The 16,216-nt window shown below is 37.2% G+C and overlaps 1 protein-coding gene and 1 pseudogene across 1 annotated transcript; both read left to right on the forward strand.

Annotated features, from left to right (window-relative positions):
- The first annotated feature begins 3,157 nt into the window (after positions 1 to 3,157).
- LOC147933031 (uncharacterized) lies at positions 3,158 to 4,553 on the forward strand (annotated as a pseudogene).
- A 2,611-nt stretch (positions 4,554 to 7,164) lies between these two features.
- LOC104733011 (F-box protein At3g59000-like) lies at positions 7,165 to 14,665 on the forward strand. Its single transcript, XM_087477664.1, has 4 exons — positions 7,165 to 7,230; positions 7,308 to 8,236; positions 13,918 to 14,058; positions 14,152 to 14,665. The coding sequence occupies exons 2-4, from the start codon at positions 7,316 to 7,318 to the stop codon at positions 14,494 to 14,496; spliced, it is 1,407 nt and encodes a 468-aa protein (XP_087333790.1). The 5' UTR covers positions 7,165 to 7,230; positions 7,308 to 7,315; the 3' UTR covers positions 14,497 to 14,665.
- The last annotated feature ends 1,551 nt before the right edge of the window (positions 14,666 to 16,216 follow it).

Below are 16,216 nucleotides of genomic sequence, written 5' to 3' on the forward strand. Positions count from 1 at the left end.
AAAAAGATTGAGACGCAACGTTTAGTCGTGACTCTTTGTATTCTTACAAATCAAAAATCCCCTTTTTGTTTTCGATAACATAGAAGAATCAAGCAAAACCTAATTTGAGAAAATCATGAAATTCGATTATATTGCTGATCTGGTTTGCGAAAGAACTAATTGGTGTATCAATGTCAAGGTCTTACACTCTTGGACAGTCAGAAAGTTCTTCAAAAAACGAGTTCTGCTCCTTGTGGATCAAAAGGTTAGAGTCATTATCTGAATGATTTATACTTAAATTTCGAGTTCTAACAGTTGTTGTATATAAGACTTCTTACAAATTTTTTGTTAAACTGTGAAGGGTGACACAATTGAAGCTTCTTATTTGAACGATACACTCGCTAACCTCCCGAAAATATATACGATGGTGAGTGGTACAATATTAGAAATTTCAAAATGATCTATCCAACCCTGGAGGATAGGAATACTCATCACCCCTATCAGATTAAATTTACGGGTCAAACCACAATGACGCTGCTCGAATCATTGAGTCCTAAGAATTACTTTAGGTTCGAGGATTTGGATGACATAAAACATGGAAGAATAGATCATCCCATAACTTTCGGTAAGTATTTCTTTAATTGATTATATTAGTTTGAAACAATCCGTCTATATAGTTAATTGGTATCTTTGTGTTTGAAAAACTAGATTCTTAATTTTAGGATTTATGAAACTTTGTGTATTGGTTCTTCACATAAAAAAGGAATAATAACACTTTACCAATAATAGATTAGCAACACTTTGAAAACCTATATTCTATTTTCCCAAATTAGATGTCTGTGCGTGTATAATGGATGTGGAAGATAGAAGAATTATAGGCCGATTTCAAACACAAATTTGTAAATTATAATATTAATTGTAATTATAGGCCGAAACTTAAATAATTACATCTTACCATTTTTAAAAGAAATTTTAAAAGAAATTATATTTTAAAATTACACATTTTATATTTTAAAATTATATTAAAATATAGTTATTTTTCTCTTTCTTATTTTCCATGAAGATTGAAACTTTCTTTTAACTTAATATACTAAACTTTAAGAATATACTAACTTATACGTTCGTTATAATCCTGGCACTTATTACATTAACTATAATATTAATTGTAATTATAGGCCAATTCTCCACAGCTGAAGTTAGTATATTCTTAAAATTTAGTATATTAAGTTAAAAGAAAGTTTCAATCTTCATGGAAAATAAGAAAGAGAAAAATAACTATATTTTAATATTATTTATTTTCTACATCCCAAAAAAGTCTCAAGTTTGATGTGGAAAAAATGGAAATCAAGTTTCAATTTGGGGGTTTTAGGGCTGATTAAACGACATCATATTGTTATTAACGGGATTTCGTTAACGGCTAATTAATCTCATGTGATTTCTCTATTTGGCCACTAAATGTTGTGCCTCGTTAGGCCAAGTCAACAAAAGTTTGTGAATTATTTAGAAGTCAACAAAAGAATGAGCTTTTTTCACCATATGAAGAGTTAATGTTTTAAATCAACGAAAATGTAAAGTTCAGGATTTTAATGACATTTTTCCCTTGAAAAATTTGTACGTACCAACTTTAAAAGTGGGGAGTTAGACTTTAAAGACTATTAAAAATAATAAAGCAATAAATCTGGTTGGTAAAATTTTGGCTTTTAGGCAGTGAATGGAAGCAATGAATTCGCGGTTTTCAAAAAAAAAAAAAAACTGCACATATACAACCAATCAGAACAAAAAACAGTTAATTTGTGTTTTTTGAAAAAAAAAACAAAAAACGGATCGATTCAGTAGATAATGGCATGGACCGCCTTTCAAAAATACAGCGGGTAATAATCAGCGGTTTTTCGGACCGCAAACAATTAATGGTTTATTTAATGATTTTTTAATATATAATTGTACTATATAAATGTATGCATGCGACTATACTTTATCAAAAAACAAAAAAAAACATCTATCGATTTCACTCACCATCATTCTGGTAATGTTTCTTTTTTGAGAAATACCCTAAAAAAGCACTAAATCAAGTTTTATGGATAATTATAGCACACATTTTATAAATTTCCAAAAACAACACTATTTAACACATTAATATATTTAAAATTAATTTTTAGAATTTGTTTTTTTATGTTTGGGTTCTCAATTTCACATTTAGGGTATAGTTTTGAGGAGTAGGGTTTAGTATTTTGAATTTAGGATTTAATTTTAGAAGATTAATTAGTGCTATTTTGGAATTTTAGAGATGTTGTGCTAAGTTTGGAACAAAAACTTATTTTGGTGCTATTTTTGAGAATCTCCCTTCTTTTTTTAGTTCCTTCTCATATTTATTTTCTTTTTATTTTTTCTAAACCAAATTTTATCAAATTGTCAAATTGACCATTATCGTGTTTATTAGAGAGCAATGAAAAGGTAATTTAAGAACTCTGATTTGGTATGTTCTTTTTTTTTGTAAGACCTTAGTACGGTTTTTATACTCTGTTTGGTTATTCTCACAATTTTCTTTCTATTCAATAATCTGAATTGTTTTGGTGATGAAACACATGAATTGCATAAAGGAACATAAATCATTGTCGTGTCAGTATGGTCAATATGCTCTCTAAACCCAATTTTATATAGATTTTGTTTAATATATTTTCAAAATGAATTAATGGAAAATACACTTTTAAAAACTTTGTTAGATTTTAAATTTATAAAAACTGATTTAAAATGCAGTTTCTATGTTAATAAATAGGGTTATAATATATGTTTTAAGTTGAAAACTAATAAAAATAATAATGTTATTATTCAGTAAATAAAACTATTGTCCATACTACTTAAATATCATAGTGGTTATTAAAACACTTATATATCATGGAGTTTTTATGTTATTTTTAAAAAATTGTAATCCAGTTTACTTTTTTAAAATTATACATGTTAGTTTAATTATATAACAATGAACATTTTCCTTATGTTTCATATCATCTTTATTTTATTTTCCTAACTAATATATATATATATATGTACATGTATATGTATATATAACAATATAAAGTAGTTTAGAAGTAAAACAATATGTTTAAAAGAATTCTTATTAACAATAAAATAACTTTTTCAATATTAAATGTATAGTAACTGATAACTTTTATTCAATGTAGATATGTCGTCTAATCGTCGAAGAAACACAAATCCTTCTAGACAAACAAGTTCAAATCAGCCAACCGAAAATTCAACTCTTCCAACAGAAACAACAGTACGGGTAAATTTTTTTTAGCTTGTTTTAAAAAAAAATAAAATAATTATTATACTTGATATATATGTGACATTGTATTTGCGGAATTTATAGAGCAAAGACAAGTATAAATGGTCGTACATTCAGGAAAAAACATTAATTCAATTGTTCGACGAAGCAATTGCGATGAATAATTATACTCTTAAGAATCCTAGTGCTATCAGTAGAGAGTATATGGTATAAAAATTTAACCAAGCATTCAACATGAATATAACTTATGGATTCTTCGAAAACAAACTTGATGAATTCAAAAAAAGTTACAAGAGGTGGAAGGTTCTTACGCATAAAACCGGAATCACGGTTGATAATGATACATCCATGATATATGCATCTAACTCATGGTGGAAGGATCAAGAGTTTGTAAGTATAAATAATCATTCTACTCATCAAGATATGTTTTAAATTTTGGTATCACGAATCTAAATTATTTAAATTTATAGGGATGCAAAGTAACAAAAAGCTTGAACCGAAAGCCATCTCAATTTTGGGATGTGATGCAACGATGTTTCATATTACATGATGTTCAATCACAATCTAAACACTCTGCTCGACAAAGAAGAGAACAGTTGATGAACAAGCAGTTAAATGATGAAGAGGATCGTGATGATTCAGATAGCGATAGTGGTGACATTCCACCACAAATTCCTGTGACACAAGACTAAGAAGAAGAAGTGTATCATGTTAACATTGATGACAATGACACGAACCAAAATTCTGCTCGTAGAGGCCAACAACGAGGGAGGCTAAATTTGCAGTCAACCACCAGACGTGGGAGTAATTCACAAAGATCTGGAGGAAGCTCACGAGTTTCAACTGGCAGTGGTTCAAGAGGAACTCGTAGGAGACAATCTTTTGAGACGACAATACAAGACACCATTGCTGGCTATAGAGAATTCCAACAACAAAGCTTTCAACAACTTCGCCCTGGTGGTTTTGACCAAGATGATTACGATAAATTTAAAAAGGCAGAAGCGATATTTATTGATCTTGACCTTCCCAAACATACTAGATTTTATTGGGCCTGCATTAATGCACTTAAGGAGCAAGTATTTTGGCGTAAGTATTTTATTGACATAGCCTCAAACACCAACGAGGATAAGCTACAATTGTTGAAAGCAATGACTGTCGGTACGGATTTTCACTTGGTGACCAAGGTGAAAATATGAGGAATACTCAACAAGAAACTTCACCTATCATTCAACAAACATCATCATCTGGTCTCGGTTTCACAAACTATTTTGAAAGTGCACAAATGCCGCATTAATATTCTTAAGATGTAAATTAAAATTACAATTAATATAATTTACATTTCTTAAATAATTACATCTTACCATCCTGAAACTTTCTTTTAAGTTAATATACTAACTTCAGCTGTGGCAATGAAGGATTATAGGCCGATTTCGTGTTGTAATGTGTTGTACAAGCTCATTTCAAAGCTGTTAGCAAACCGCCTCAAAGTTCTTCTACCGGACTTCATTGCCCCAAACCAATCTGCGTTCATAAAGAACCGTTTCTTGATGGAGAATCTATTGCTTGCTACTGAGCTTGTTAAGGACTACCATAAGGAAGACATTTCTTCTAGATGTGCCATGAAGTTAGATATCTCTAAGGCGTTTGATTCGGTCCAGTGGCCTTTTATACTAAATGTCCTTGAGGCGCTGCATTTTCCAGCAAAGTTTATACATTGGATCAGGTTATGCATCTCTACGGCCTCTTTCTCTGTTCAAATTAATGGGGAGCTTGCGGGATTTTTTCAAAGTGAGACGGGTCTGCGTCAGGGGTGCTCGCTTTCTCCATATCTCTTTGTCTTGTGTATGAATGTTCTGTCGTCCCTTTTGGATCGTGCTGTAGTAGCTCGAAAGTTTGGGTTCCATCCTCGATGCCAGAACCTGCAGCTTACTCATCTTTGTTTCGCCGATGATATCATGGTTTTTTCTGATGGTGCAGCGTCTTCTATGGAAGGAATCCTGAAGGTTTTCAGGGATTTTGAAGCGTTTTCTGGTTTGAGTATTAGTTTGGAGAAGTCCACCTTGTTCCTCGCTGCAGTCTCGGACTCAGCTAGGGATGAACTCACTGCACAGTTTCCTTTTGCATCTGGCACTCTACCTGTCCGCTGTCTAGGCCTGCCTCTACTTACTAAACGTATGACTATTCACGACTGTCTTCCCCTGATAGAAAAGATCTGTGCTCATATTGGATCCTGGAAGCATCGTTTCTTATCGTTTGCAGGGCGTCTGCAGTTGCTTAGTTCAGTGATTGCTAGCCTGACCAACTTCTGGATCTCGGCATTCTGGCTCCCGAAAGCTTGTGTTGACGAGGTAGAAAGGATTTGTGCAGCTTTCTTATGGTCAGGTCCAGATCTTAACGCAAAGAAAAATAAGCTGTCTTGGGCGGATGTGTGTCTTCCTAAACATGAAGGGGGGTTAGGATTGAAATCAGTTGCTGAGGTGAATAAGCTTAGTTGTTTCAAGTTGATTTGGCGGCTAGTCTCGTCCACTGACTCTCTTTGGGTTAACTGGGTGAACCGGGAACTACTTCGAGGGGCCTCCTTTTGGTCGATCAAGGAATCCACTACTAAAGGTTCCTGGAGGTGGCGGAAGTTGCTTAACTATCGTTCACAAGCCAAAGCTTTCCATCAAGTGGAGATAGGAAATGGTTTGCATACATCCTTCTGGTACGATCGTTGGTGCTCCTATGGATGTCTCCATGATCTGTTTGGCGATAGGGGTTTCATTGATTTTGGTGTTCCCCCAAAGGTAACGGTTGCATCTGTTCTGCTTACCCACCCAACCCGCCATCATCGTGGTGATATGCTTAACAATATCAAGAGGGAGATTACAAAACTGAGGGGCAGGGGACAAAACGGTCAGGCAGATACTCCTTTGTGGTGGTACTTTGATGGAACTTACAAGACACGGTTCTCTACTGCAGAGACCTGGCTGCAGATTTGCCGTATTGGTTCTCTTGTCCACTGGTTCAAGGGAGTTTGGTTCCCTCATTCTACTCCTAAGCACTCCTTTTTACTCTGGCTTGCTGCTCGTAATAGACTCACTACGGGTGACCGTATGTAGTGTTGGAACAGAGGTGTGGATGTCTCTTGTGTGTTCTGTAGGGAACCAGTAGAGACACTTCCCCACCTTTTCTTTGGCTGCCCTTACTCATCCCGGGTTTGGAAGGATTTAGCTTGTAAGCTCCTGCAACGCAACTACACTTCCTCCTTTACTCAGCTGTTATCTCTCCTCTCAGGCTTGGCCATCAAAGGGACTGATAGATTCATATTGAAGATTGTTTTTCAAGCAACGGTGCACACAATCTGGCTTGAGCGTAATCGTCGTCGGCATGGGGGTCGGCACAGTGCCTCTACTCAATTTGTCAAGTTTCTTGATCGGTTTCTTCTGAACAAATTGCTATCGATACAGAGCCACATGGCAAAGTTCGCTGATGGCCTGCAGATTTGGCTGGCCACTCGCTGCTAGTGTTCTCAACTTAAGCTCTCAAAGTCTAAATTCTAAATTTGTTATAAGGATGCATTCTTTGTAAAAAGGACTTTTTCGATGAATATAATTTTACATTCATTCCAAAAAAAGAAAAAAAAAATCAAAATACTAGATAATCAATCTTTTAATGTATTGTATGTTTTATGATTGAAATCTTGAATTGAGATGAGAAATTTTATATGTTAAAAATTTAAAATTTTATTTTTGAACTATTTAGATATTTAAGCTTCAAAAATATAATAATAATATTTATTTATTTATATATATATACTATAAAATTAATGAATAATATGAAATCCGTACTTCAAACAGTTTTTTCACCAATCAAATATTATTTTGTCTTACTTATTGTGCAGAAACTGCAGTTGTCCCACAAATATTTTATATTATTGTCTCCGAGACCTGAAAAGTGTTAGTCTTTGGTTTCGCTTCTGTCTACAAAAGGTTAGCACCGAGAACTCATAAGTCACAACTTTGGATTGTTTTCGATTTCCGATATGAAACTGGGTTTTATCTGGTAGTTAAGAAGATGGATCTCTTAAGCAGTTTACCAGACGAGGTTCTTTGTCATATACTGTCCTTCTTTACAACAAAGGAGGCTGCTTTGACATCTGTTCTCTCAAAGAAATGGCGAAATCTGTTTGCATTTGTCCCTAATCTCGACATTGATGAGTCTACGTTTCTGTATCCGGAAGAGGGTAAGCGGGAAAGAGAAGGAATTCTGCAGAGCTTCATGGATTTTGTGGATAGGGTATTGGCATTGCAGGGTAATTCTCACATCAAGAAAGTTTCCGTGATGTGTGGGACTGGTGTTGAACCAGGTCATGTGAGTCGTTGGATATGTAATGTCCTGCAGCGTGGTGTGTCTGAGCTTGAACTTACCATCTGTTTTGGATATAATTATTTTCTGCCTCCACAAGTGTTCATCAGCAAGACACTAGTTGAGCTTATACTGATGAGTGAAATTAGAATTGACGGGTTGGTGGAGGGCGGAGTATTCTTACCGGTGCTGAAAACTCTCCTTCTTGAGTTGGTTGAGTTTCGTCCTGATCAGTTTCAGATTCTTCTTCGTGGTTGCCCTGTGGTTGAGAAATTGGAACTGGTTTATGTTGAGTGGGTTCCTTGGGATGAGACTGTCTCAAGTGAAAGCCTTAAGTTCCTCAAAATTAAGTATCATAGTTCTTTTAGAAGCTTTTCTTTTGATACACCAAATCTTGTTGCCCTAGATTACTCTGAATATGTCGCGGGGGACTATCCAGTAGTTAATTTGGAGAACTTAGTTGCTGCTAAAATCAACCTTTTAGTAACTAAAGATCAGATTAAGCGAGCAAGAGAACCAGATAATGATTTGTCAGAGGATGGTGTTGTTCTCCGATTTTGTAATGCGAAGAAGCTCATGAGTGGCTTACGAAATGTGAAGAAGCTTTTCTTATCTCCTGCTACTCTTGAGGTCAGTATACTGTTTTGATTTCTGATACGAGATACGGCATTACGTATCATAGGAGGAAGCCCAAAGCCTCTTCTTAGGGCTTGACTGGTTCAAACGCTGCGGTTGCGGTTGCGGTTGCAGGAGATTGCGGAAGCGGGCGATTGCGGTTTCAAGCGTTATTAAGCGTTTTGAACGACTGGTTTAGCGGTTTAAAATTGATGCGTTTGCGGGAGGTTTACGACTGGTTGACCAGCGGGTGCAATAGCGGTTGGAACATAAATAAATGTGATATATAATTATATAAATGTTTTAAAATATCAAAAACTTTATTAAACTTGATTTATAATTAAAATTTATTAAAAATACTAAAATAATTATTTTAAAAACAAATAAATTTCATAGTGAAATACTTATTACTTTATGCATTTGACTTTTTACCAAAACTTTAATCAAGTAATTTGATAAATGACTAAACATATGTTTTAGATCGTAGATCTTCTTTCTCAAATCTCACACACTCAATAAGTTCTGTGGGGCAGTATTTGCATCGGTAGTAATGATGAAGCGAGAGTTGAGAAGAGTCACTCGTGATTTGTTTTATATTTTTCACAAATAATCTTATTTACTTAAATTTCTGATGAAATGTTATATTTATTTAGATTTTTTTGAACTTATGTGCGATGTGCCATTAAATTTACATCAAGTTTTCCGGGTTATTGTTAATTGAAATATTATTTTCTTCCAATTGTTTATTTTTTAATATTCTCAATCGTATTCGTAGTTCATTTTCTCCTATCCTTAATGAATAAAATTGTTAGGTAAAAGATATATATAAAAAATATTTCATTATCATTGATTTGTTTCAAGTTAAAAAAAAAAAAAAATTCCAAACGCAAACGCCCGCAACCGCAAACGCTTGCGGGAAGCAGCTTTTGGAATTCAGTGGTTGGGAGCGATTGGGAGCGGCTGGGAGCGATTGGAAGCGGTTTGTGTGATTGGCACCAATCGCTAGCAACCGCTACCACCCGCAAACGCAGCGTTTGCAGGAGGTAGCGGGAGAACCAGTCAACACCTTAGTCGGTTATTTAGCTATTGCCTTTTCTAATTGAACTAAGGTTTTGGTATTTTTACTTTTTTCTAGCATACGTCGGTTGTAAGGGTTTACCTATATAAGGAGACTCAATGATCAATAAGAAATCATCTTCCAAACAATTAACCTAATTCTCTAAGCAAGAGACTTGGGTTAAAGGAAGTTAAGCTTCAATTTCTTTGTTCTCTTTTGTTCTCTTAGTTCTTAAGCATAAACTACGGGGGCTACTACTAGAGCTAAGGCCAAGGCTTTGGCTCATAACAATTTGGTATCAGAGCCGACTGATTCAATGGGAGAAAACAATTCGTTTGCTGCACAATTCGCGAAGTTGAGTTCGCAGATGGAGGATTTGAACAGGAACCTAAACACAAAGATGGATGATGAAGAGGGATATCTACGAGAGGCTTGAACCGATGGGTGAGACTTTAGGGTCTCTCCAGAAAGCTGTCACGATTCAGCAAGCAGCGATAGCTAACACGGTGGCCTCTCAAGAAGAGTTGCGGGAGCAGAATCATGCCAGGGAAGATTCTGTTCGCAAGGAACATGAAGAATCGAGTGCAGGCTTGGTGGAACAGTCATCGCCTAAGCCTGTGAAGGATGATAAGCTGACCACAACCATTCACGAAGAGAAGGGGAAGGAAGGAGTCAGTTCCACGTCAAAAAAGGTTGTTAACCATGGACAGCAACAATCCTACACGGCGGGTCCATGGACACGACGTACTATGGGAGAAGAACGGGGACACCGCAAGGCTGACGGGAGAGGAGACTGGCATGTGCGTCAGATTGGCGCTGAATATGGAGATCCTTGTCCTAACTACACTACCAGAGACCAACCTGAACTAGAGGTATCAGAGCGACTGCCATGATACAGGATGGGTGTTATTGGATACAGGAAGCACACATAACTTTATCAAAAGCAGTGTTGCAGAAGAACTGTGCATTCCCATACAACGCAGACCAGGTCGAATGGTGTCTTTAGCCGATGGAGGAAAATGTCCAGTTGATGGATTTTGTAAGGGACTTCCTATGGTGGTACAAGATCATCATTTCATCACTGATTGTTTTGCAATCCCTCTCGGCGGATTTGATGTAGTGCTTGGTATTCGTTGGCTCAATGCGCTTGGGCGTGTCATATGGGATGGTCCAGCCCGTACCATTGAATTTCAACATGAAGATAATCTCATTAAGTGGCACAGGGAAGTTCCGGACAAGTTGGGCCAAGGAGTTGCGTTACATGCCATTGGCAATGAGGAAGAAGCGTTAGACAACTGGTTTGACAATGAAGAAGAAGAAATATTTACCACTAATGGAGTACCACATCAGGTGGTGCGGTGTAAAACAGTGCAAACATTGGGTGCTAAGACCATGTTTGGCGAGCTTGATAAATTGCTAGGGGAGTTTCAGGACTTGTTTGCAGTTCCGACGGGGTTACCGCCACAAAGACAATGTGATCATCGAATCCGTCTCATTCAAGGTGCGAATCCTGTCACGGTAAGGCCGTATCGTTATCCACATCTGTTAAAAGATGAGATCGAGCGACAGTGTGCTTCGATGCTCCGGAATGGTGTCATTCGTCCAAGCACATCACCTTTTTCTTCACCGGTTTTGCTAGTAAAGAAACCCGATCAGTCATGGCGTTTTTGTGTTGACTATAGAGACCTCAACAAGGTCACTATCAAGGACAAGTTCCCCATTCCTGTGGTGGATGAGCTTCTGGATGAACTACACGGAGCTCGCTATTATACCAAGCTAGATCTTGCATCGGGGTACCATCAGGTCCGAATGTTCCCTGAAGACGTGGAGAAAACAGCTTTTAGGACTCACCATGGTCACTATGAGTTCTTAGTCATGCCCTTCGGACTCTCTAATGCACCGTCCACATTTCAGAGCCTTATGAATTCCGTGTTTCAAGGTGAACTCCGGAAATTTGTGCTTGTTTTTTTTGATGACATTCTCATTTATAGCATGACGTTCGAGGAGCATGTACATCATGTGCGACGGGTCTTTGAGTTGTTAAGAGAACATCAGTTGTTGTTGAAAAGAGCAAAGTGTTCGTTTGGGCAAAAAGAGGTGGGTTATCTAAGACACGTCATTTCAGGGGATGGTGTGAAAGTAGATGAAGCAAAAATTACGGCTATTAAGGATTGGCCTACCCCTACTTCCGTTCGAGCAGTTCGGGGATTCTTAGGATTATCTGGTTATTACCGCAAGTTTATAAAAGATTACGGCATAATTGCTTCTCCTCTAACCAGTTTGCATCGTCGCAATGGGTTCTTGTGGAATGACACGGCTGAAACAGCATTTATGTCCCTAAAAAAGGCCTTATCAGAGTCACCAGTGCTAGCTCTTCCAAATTTTTCTAACGAATTTGTGGTTGAGTGTGATGCGTCAGGCAGTGGAATTGGTGCAGTCTTACAACAACAAGACCATCCAATCGCGTTTTTCAGCCGGAAACTGGCCGACAGGCATTTCAAGCTTGCGGCTTACGAACGTGAACTGATTGGGTTAGCTAAGGCGGTAATTCATTGGAGGCCTTATCTGTGGGGGCATCGTTTTTTGATTAGAATGGATCACTACAGCCTTAAGTTTATTCTGGAACAACGATTGTCCACAACACCGCAAATTCATTGGGTTAGCAAATTGTTGGGTTTTGACTTTCGTGTTGAGTTCCGGTCCGGACAGACAAATAAGGTGGCAGATGCCCTTTCCCGACGCGGCGAGGAGGCTCCTGAAGGTGGATGTGCTGTTTATGCGCTATCCGGGTCTTCTAAAGGGTTGTTTGCAAGATTAAAAGCTGAAGTCGAACATGTTGCATCTCTCGCAGAGTTAAGGGATAAGGTTATTCGGGGGGAGATGTCAGGTTTGTGGGAAGTGCGTGACGGGTTGATTTTTCATAAAGGTCGTGCTTACATGTCGTCTGATTCAGACTTAGTTCAGGAAGTGGTGTCTGGTTTTCACAATTTTGGCCATGAGGGAGTTCAGAAAACAATGGACTGGATTCGCCGAGACTTTTATTGGAAAGGATGGAAGAAGACTATTCAGGATTTTATTGGCAACTGTCAGGTTTGCCAGAAAAATAAATGGGAAGCATTACAACCAGCAGGTTTGCTTCAACCGCTTCCAGTTCCAACACAAATCTGGTCTGATATTTCCATGGATTTTGTTGAAGTTTTGCCAAGTGTGTCAGGAAAAACAGTTATTTTGGTTGTGGTTGATCGGTTTTCGAAATATGCACATTTTATACCCCTAAGTCATCCTTACTCTGCAGGCTCCGTGGCACAAGTTTTTTTTCGGGATATTGTTAGGCTCCATGGGATCCCAGAAACCATAGTTACAGATCGGGATAAAATTTTTCGGAGTCTGTTTTGGAGAGAGTTGTTCTGATTGTTGGGTACAGACCTCTGCTTTACTACAGCTTATCGGCCTCAATCTGACGGGCAAACTGAAATCATTAACCGTACGTTGGAAATGTATCTTCGATGCCTAACTGGCGACTCGCCCCGACAGTGGCTCTCCTTGCTTCCTTGGGTTGAATATTGCTATAACACTTCGTTCCATACAAGGCTTAAAGCCATGCCATTTCGAGTGGTATATGGACGGGAACCACCTCGCCTATTGTATTATACGGCTGGTAGCTCTAGGGTCGACGCAGTTGATGTAGCATTGGAGCAGCGTGACGAGTTTTTAGCTGTCGCACGTGAAAGACTCTTGGAAGCCCAACAACGCATGAAACTTACTTATGACAATGGTCATAGACTTGTGGAGTTCACTGTTGGAGACTGGGTTTGGCTCCGTATTCAACCGTATAGACAGTTAACGGTGGCTAAGAAAGCATTTACTAAGTTGTCTCCAAAGTATTATGGGCCATTTCAAGTGTTGGATCGAATTGGCTCAGTCTCTTATCGGTTGCAACTGCCGGAAGGAACAAAAATTCACAATGTCTTCCATGTTTCTTTGCTTAAGAAACATAAGGGTACTCTGCCTAGTGATAAGCCTGAGTTACCGCCGGTGTTACATGGCCGGGTGGCTCCGCCAACGCCCTTAAAACTCCTAAAAGCTAGGATGCGTGGAGGTTCTCGACAGGTACTGGTTCAATGGACTGCTGACGCTGTAGAAGATTCAACCTGGGAGGAGGCATCCAAATTGTATGAAGCATATCCAGAGTTGGAGCTTGGGGACAAGCTCCTAATCGAGGAAGGGAGTAATGATACGAGATATGGCATTACGTATCATAGGAGGAAGCCCAAAGCCTCTTCTTAGTCGGTTATTTAGCTATTGCCTTTTCTAATTGAACTAAGGTTTTGGTATTTTTACTTTTTTCTAGCATATGTTGGTTGTAAGGGTTTACCTATATAAGGAGACTCAATGATCAATAAGAAATCATCTTCCAAACAATTAACCTAATTCTCTAAGCAAGAGACTTGGGTTAAAGGAAGTTAAGCTTCAATCTCTTTGTTCTCTTTTGTTCTCTTAGTTCTTAAGCATAAACTACGGGGGCTACTACTAGAGCTAAGGCCAAGGCTTTGGCTCATAACAATTTCATAGACAACAAATAAAGAACACTTAATTTTTGGAATCATGTAATATGCAACTGGGTGATGTCTCGTTTTAGGTGCTTTCTCTGTGCTGCGTGGCGATGCCATTGTTCAAAAACCTCACTTTCTTAGCTATTTTGAGTCATGTGGATCTCGGATGGCAAGCAATGCCAGTTCTCTTAAAGAACTGTCCACACTTGGAAACTCTAGTCCTTTGGGTAAGAACTAAGAAGATAAACAATGAAAGTATTTGGTAACAACACATGTCTTAAAGACTCAAACATCTACAATTGTCTTGTTTTTGCTTTTAGGGTCTCTTACACTGTGAGACAGATAAATGCGGGGATGCTTGTGACTGCATTTCTCAGGAGGACAAAGGTCGTTCGCTCATATCTTGTCCAGTGGAGAAGTTACATATTAAAAGGTTTCGAGGAACAACACGAGAGTTAAAGATGATAAAGCATTTCCTATACTCATTTCCGTGTTTGAAGAAGATGGAGATACATGCCGAAGAGAATGGTCCTACAACCTTTGAACTCCCTGGAATGTATGAACATGTCGTGGAGCAGATGATACTCTATAACGAGTTGTCAAGTTGTGATGTCCAGTTCATGGTGTGTGATTCCTTGTACAGGAAGTGGACGACTGCGCAGTGAAGTCATCAAGTAACAAAACTTGCTCTTTGTTTTACCAAAGTTGTTCTCTTTGACGTTATGTTTAATGTGTTGTAGCGTGGTGTTTCTGTAGTTGAGGCTCGAATCATCCTATGAATTATTAACTGAATGATCAATTTGGGCGAGTAAGAGCAACAATTTGTTCAGTTTATTCTTTTGTTGTCTCTATGTTGGTTTTAGAGATGATCTAAAAGAAGGACAAGTAACGTTAACTTTGTAACGTTGAGTTGGTGCTTTGCCTCGTTTCAGGTGCTTTCGCAATGCTGTAAATCAATCAATGACAATATTTAACAACCTGAAGTCGCTAAACATTAGACATTACAGAATGAATGGTTCGTATACTCATATATGGTTTTGTTGAGTATGTATTAGCTGGTTGATGGTTCAACAATGTATGTAGTGAATGTTGTGAGGTGATACGTGATCATGGTTAGGTAGATTAGAGTATGGTTAGGACGTTTTAATTAATTGGTTTTGGTGCCTTAGTTATGCATTTGGTTTTCATAATTTCCATTCTACGTTAAAGTATTTTCTATATTTCAATAGGGTTTTGATTAAGTTGTATCAAAGCCTATATAATGGTCTTCATTGATTAATGAGAACAAAGCCCCAAGAATTAACCTTAATCTCTAAGACCATCTCCAATGGTTTTCCATATTTTTACCTCTAAAATAGAAGAACTTTATAATAGAGGTGACTTTTGCTCCAATAAATACATCTATTTTTTCCATTAAAAAAGAATATTTCGTAGAGATTCCTTTTTTATTTTATTATTAATACCTTTTACTTATAAAAGTTGCAAAGTAACCCATTTATTTTAGTATTTGTGAAACTTTCATAAAATTATGATATTATTTAAATTTTTAACATTCATAAATATTATTTAAATATCACATTTATTAAAAGAAATACATTGCATCATATAAAATAATAAAAGTGTTAAAAGTTTAAGGACCATTAAATATATAATTTATTTATTTTCATAAATATAAAAGTGTTTAAAAGTTCAAGGACCATTTTATAAATAAAAAAGTTCAACTCTATTATAGAGGAAAAAATAGAGTTCCTCTATATATAGAGGAAAAAATAGAAATCTCTATTATAGAGGTAGAAATAGAGATGGTTTGGAGTAGATTTTACTCTAAAATAGAGTTAAAAAGCAAATATAGAGGTGGGTTGGAGATGTCCTAAGAGAGAATTAGGGTTAATAGGGAGCTAAGCTTTCAATCGTTTCTTAATACCCAAGCAATAAAAGAGGTTCATAACATGAGGATGAGAGACAGAATTGATAGAATCGAATTGAGAATATTGGATTTCTCTTTATGTGAGAAAATGGTGTAATTATTTTTTGTTTTTGTTGCAGAAAAACATGTTTATCCAGCAGTTCCAAGTCACTGTCCATGCCCGGAAGAAGCAAAGTGATTGGTGCGATCCATCTCTTTTGACAACCACAAAGCCCGTGTGTTTCCAATAAAACAAGTGCAGGTACATGTTTCATGATAGATTCTAGATCGATCCGAACACCAAAAGAATACTGAATACTCCTTTACTGAATTGAATGAAAGATATAGAGTTACAGAGAGAGTGAACTCGATATCGGAACTAAGAAATGAAAGAGTAGCTGAGATCTGTAAGCAGCGATCAACATAGATCACTACCCAAGCACATCACTTGGGATCCTAAGCACATCGCTAAAGGAATT

Source organism: Camelina sativa, chromosome 12 (assembly GCF_030686135.1).
Source record: "Camelina sativa cultivar CO46 ecotype springtype chromosome 12, ASM3068613v1".
Classification (NCBI taxonomy): domain Eukaryota; kingdom Viridiplantae; phylum Streptophyta; class Magnoliopsida; order Brassicales; family Brassicaceae; genus Camelina; species Camelina sativa.

Excerpts from the sequence above, each read along its gene's own strand:
- LOC104733011 (XM_087477664.1), top strand. The coding sequence starts at position 7,316 with ATGGATCTCTTAAGCAGTTTACCAGACGAGGTTCTTTGTCATATACTG. Across the intron at positions 8,237-13,917 it reads TATCTCCTGCTACTCTTGAG|GTGCTTTCTCTGTGCTGCGT; the intron begins GTCAGTATACTG and ends GTCTCGTTTTAG. Across the intron at positions 14,059-14,151 it reads TGGAAACTCTAGTCCTTTGG|GGTCTCTTACACTGTGAGAC; the intron begins GTAAGAACTAAG and ends TTTTGCTTTTAG.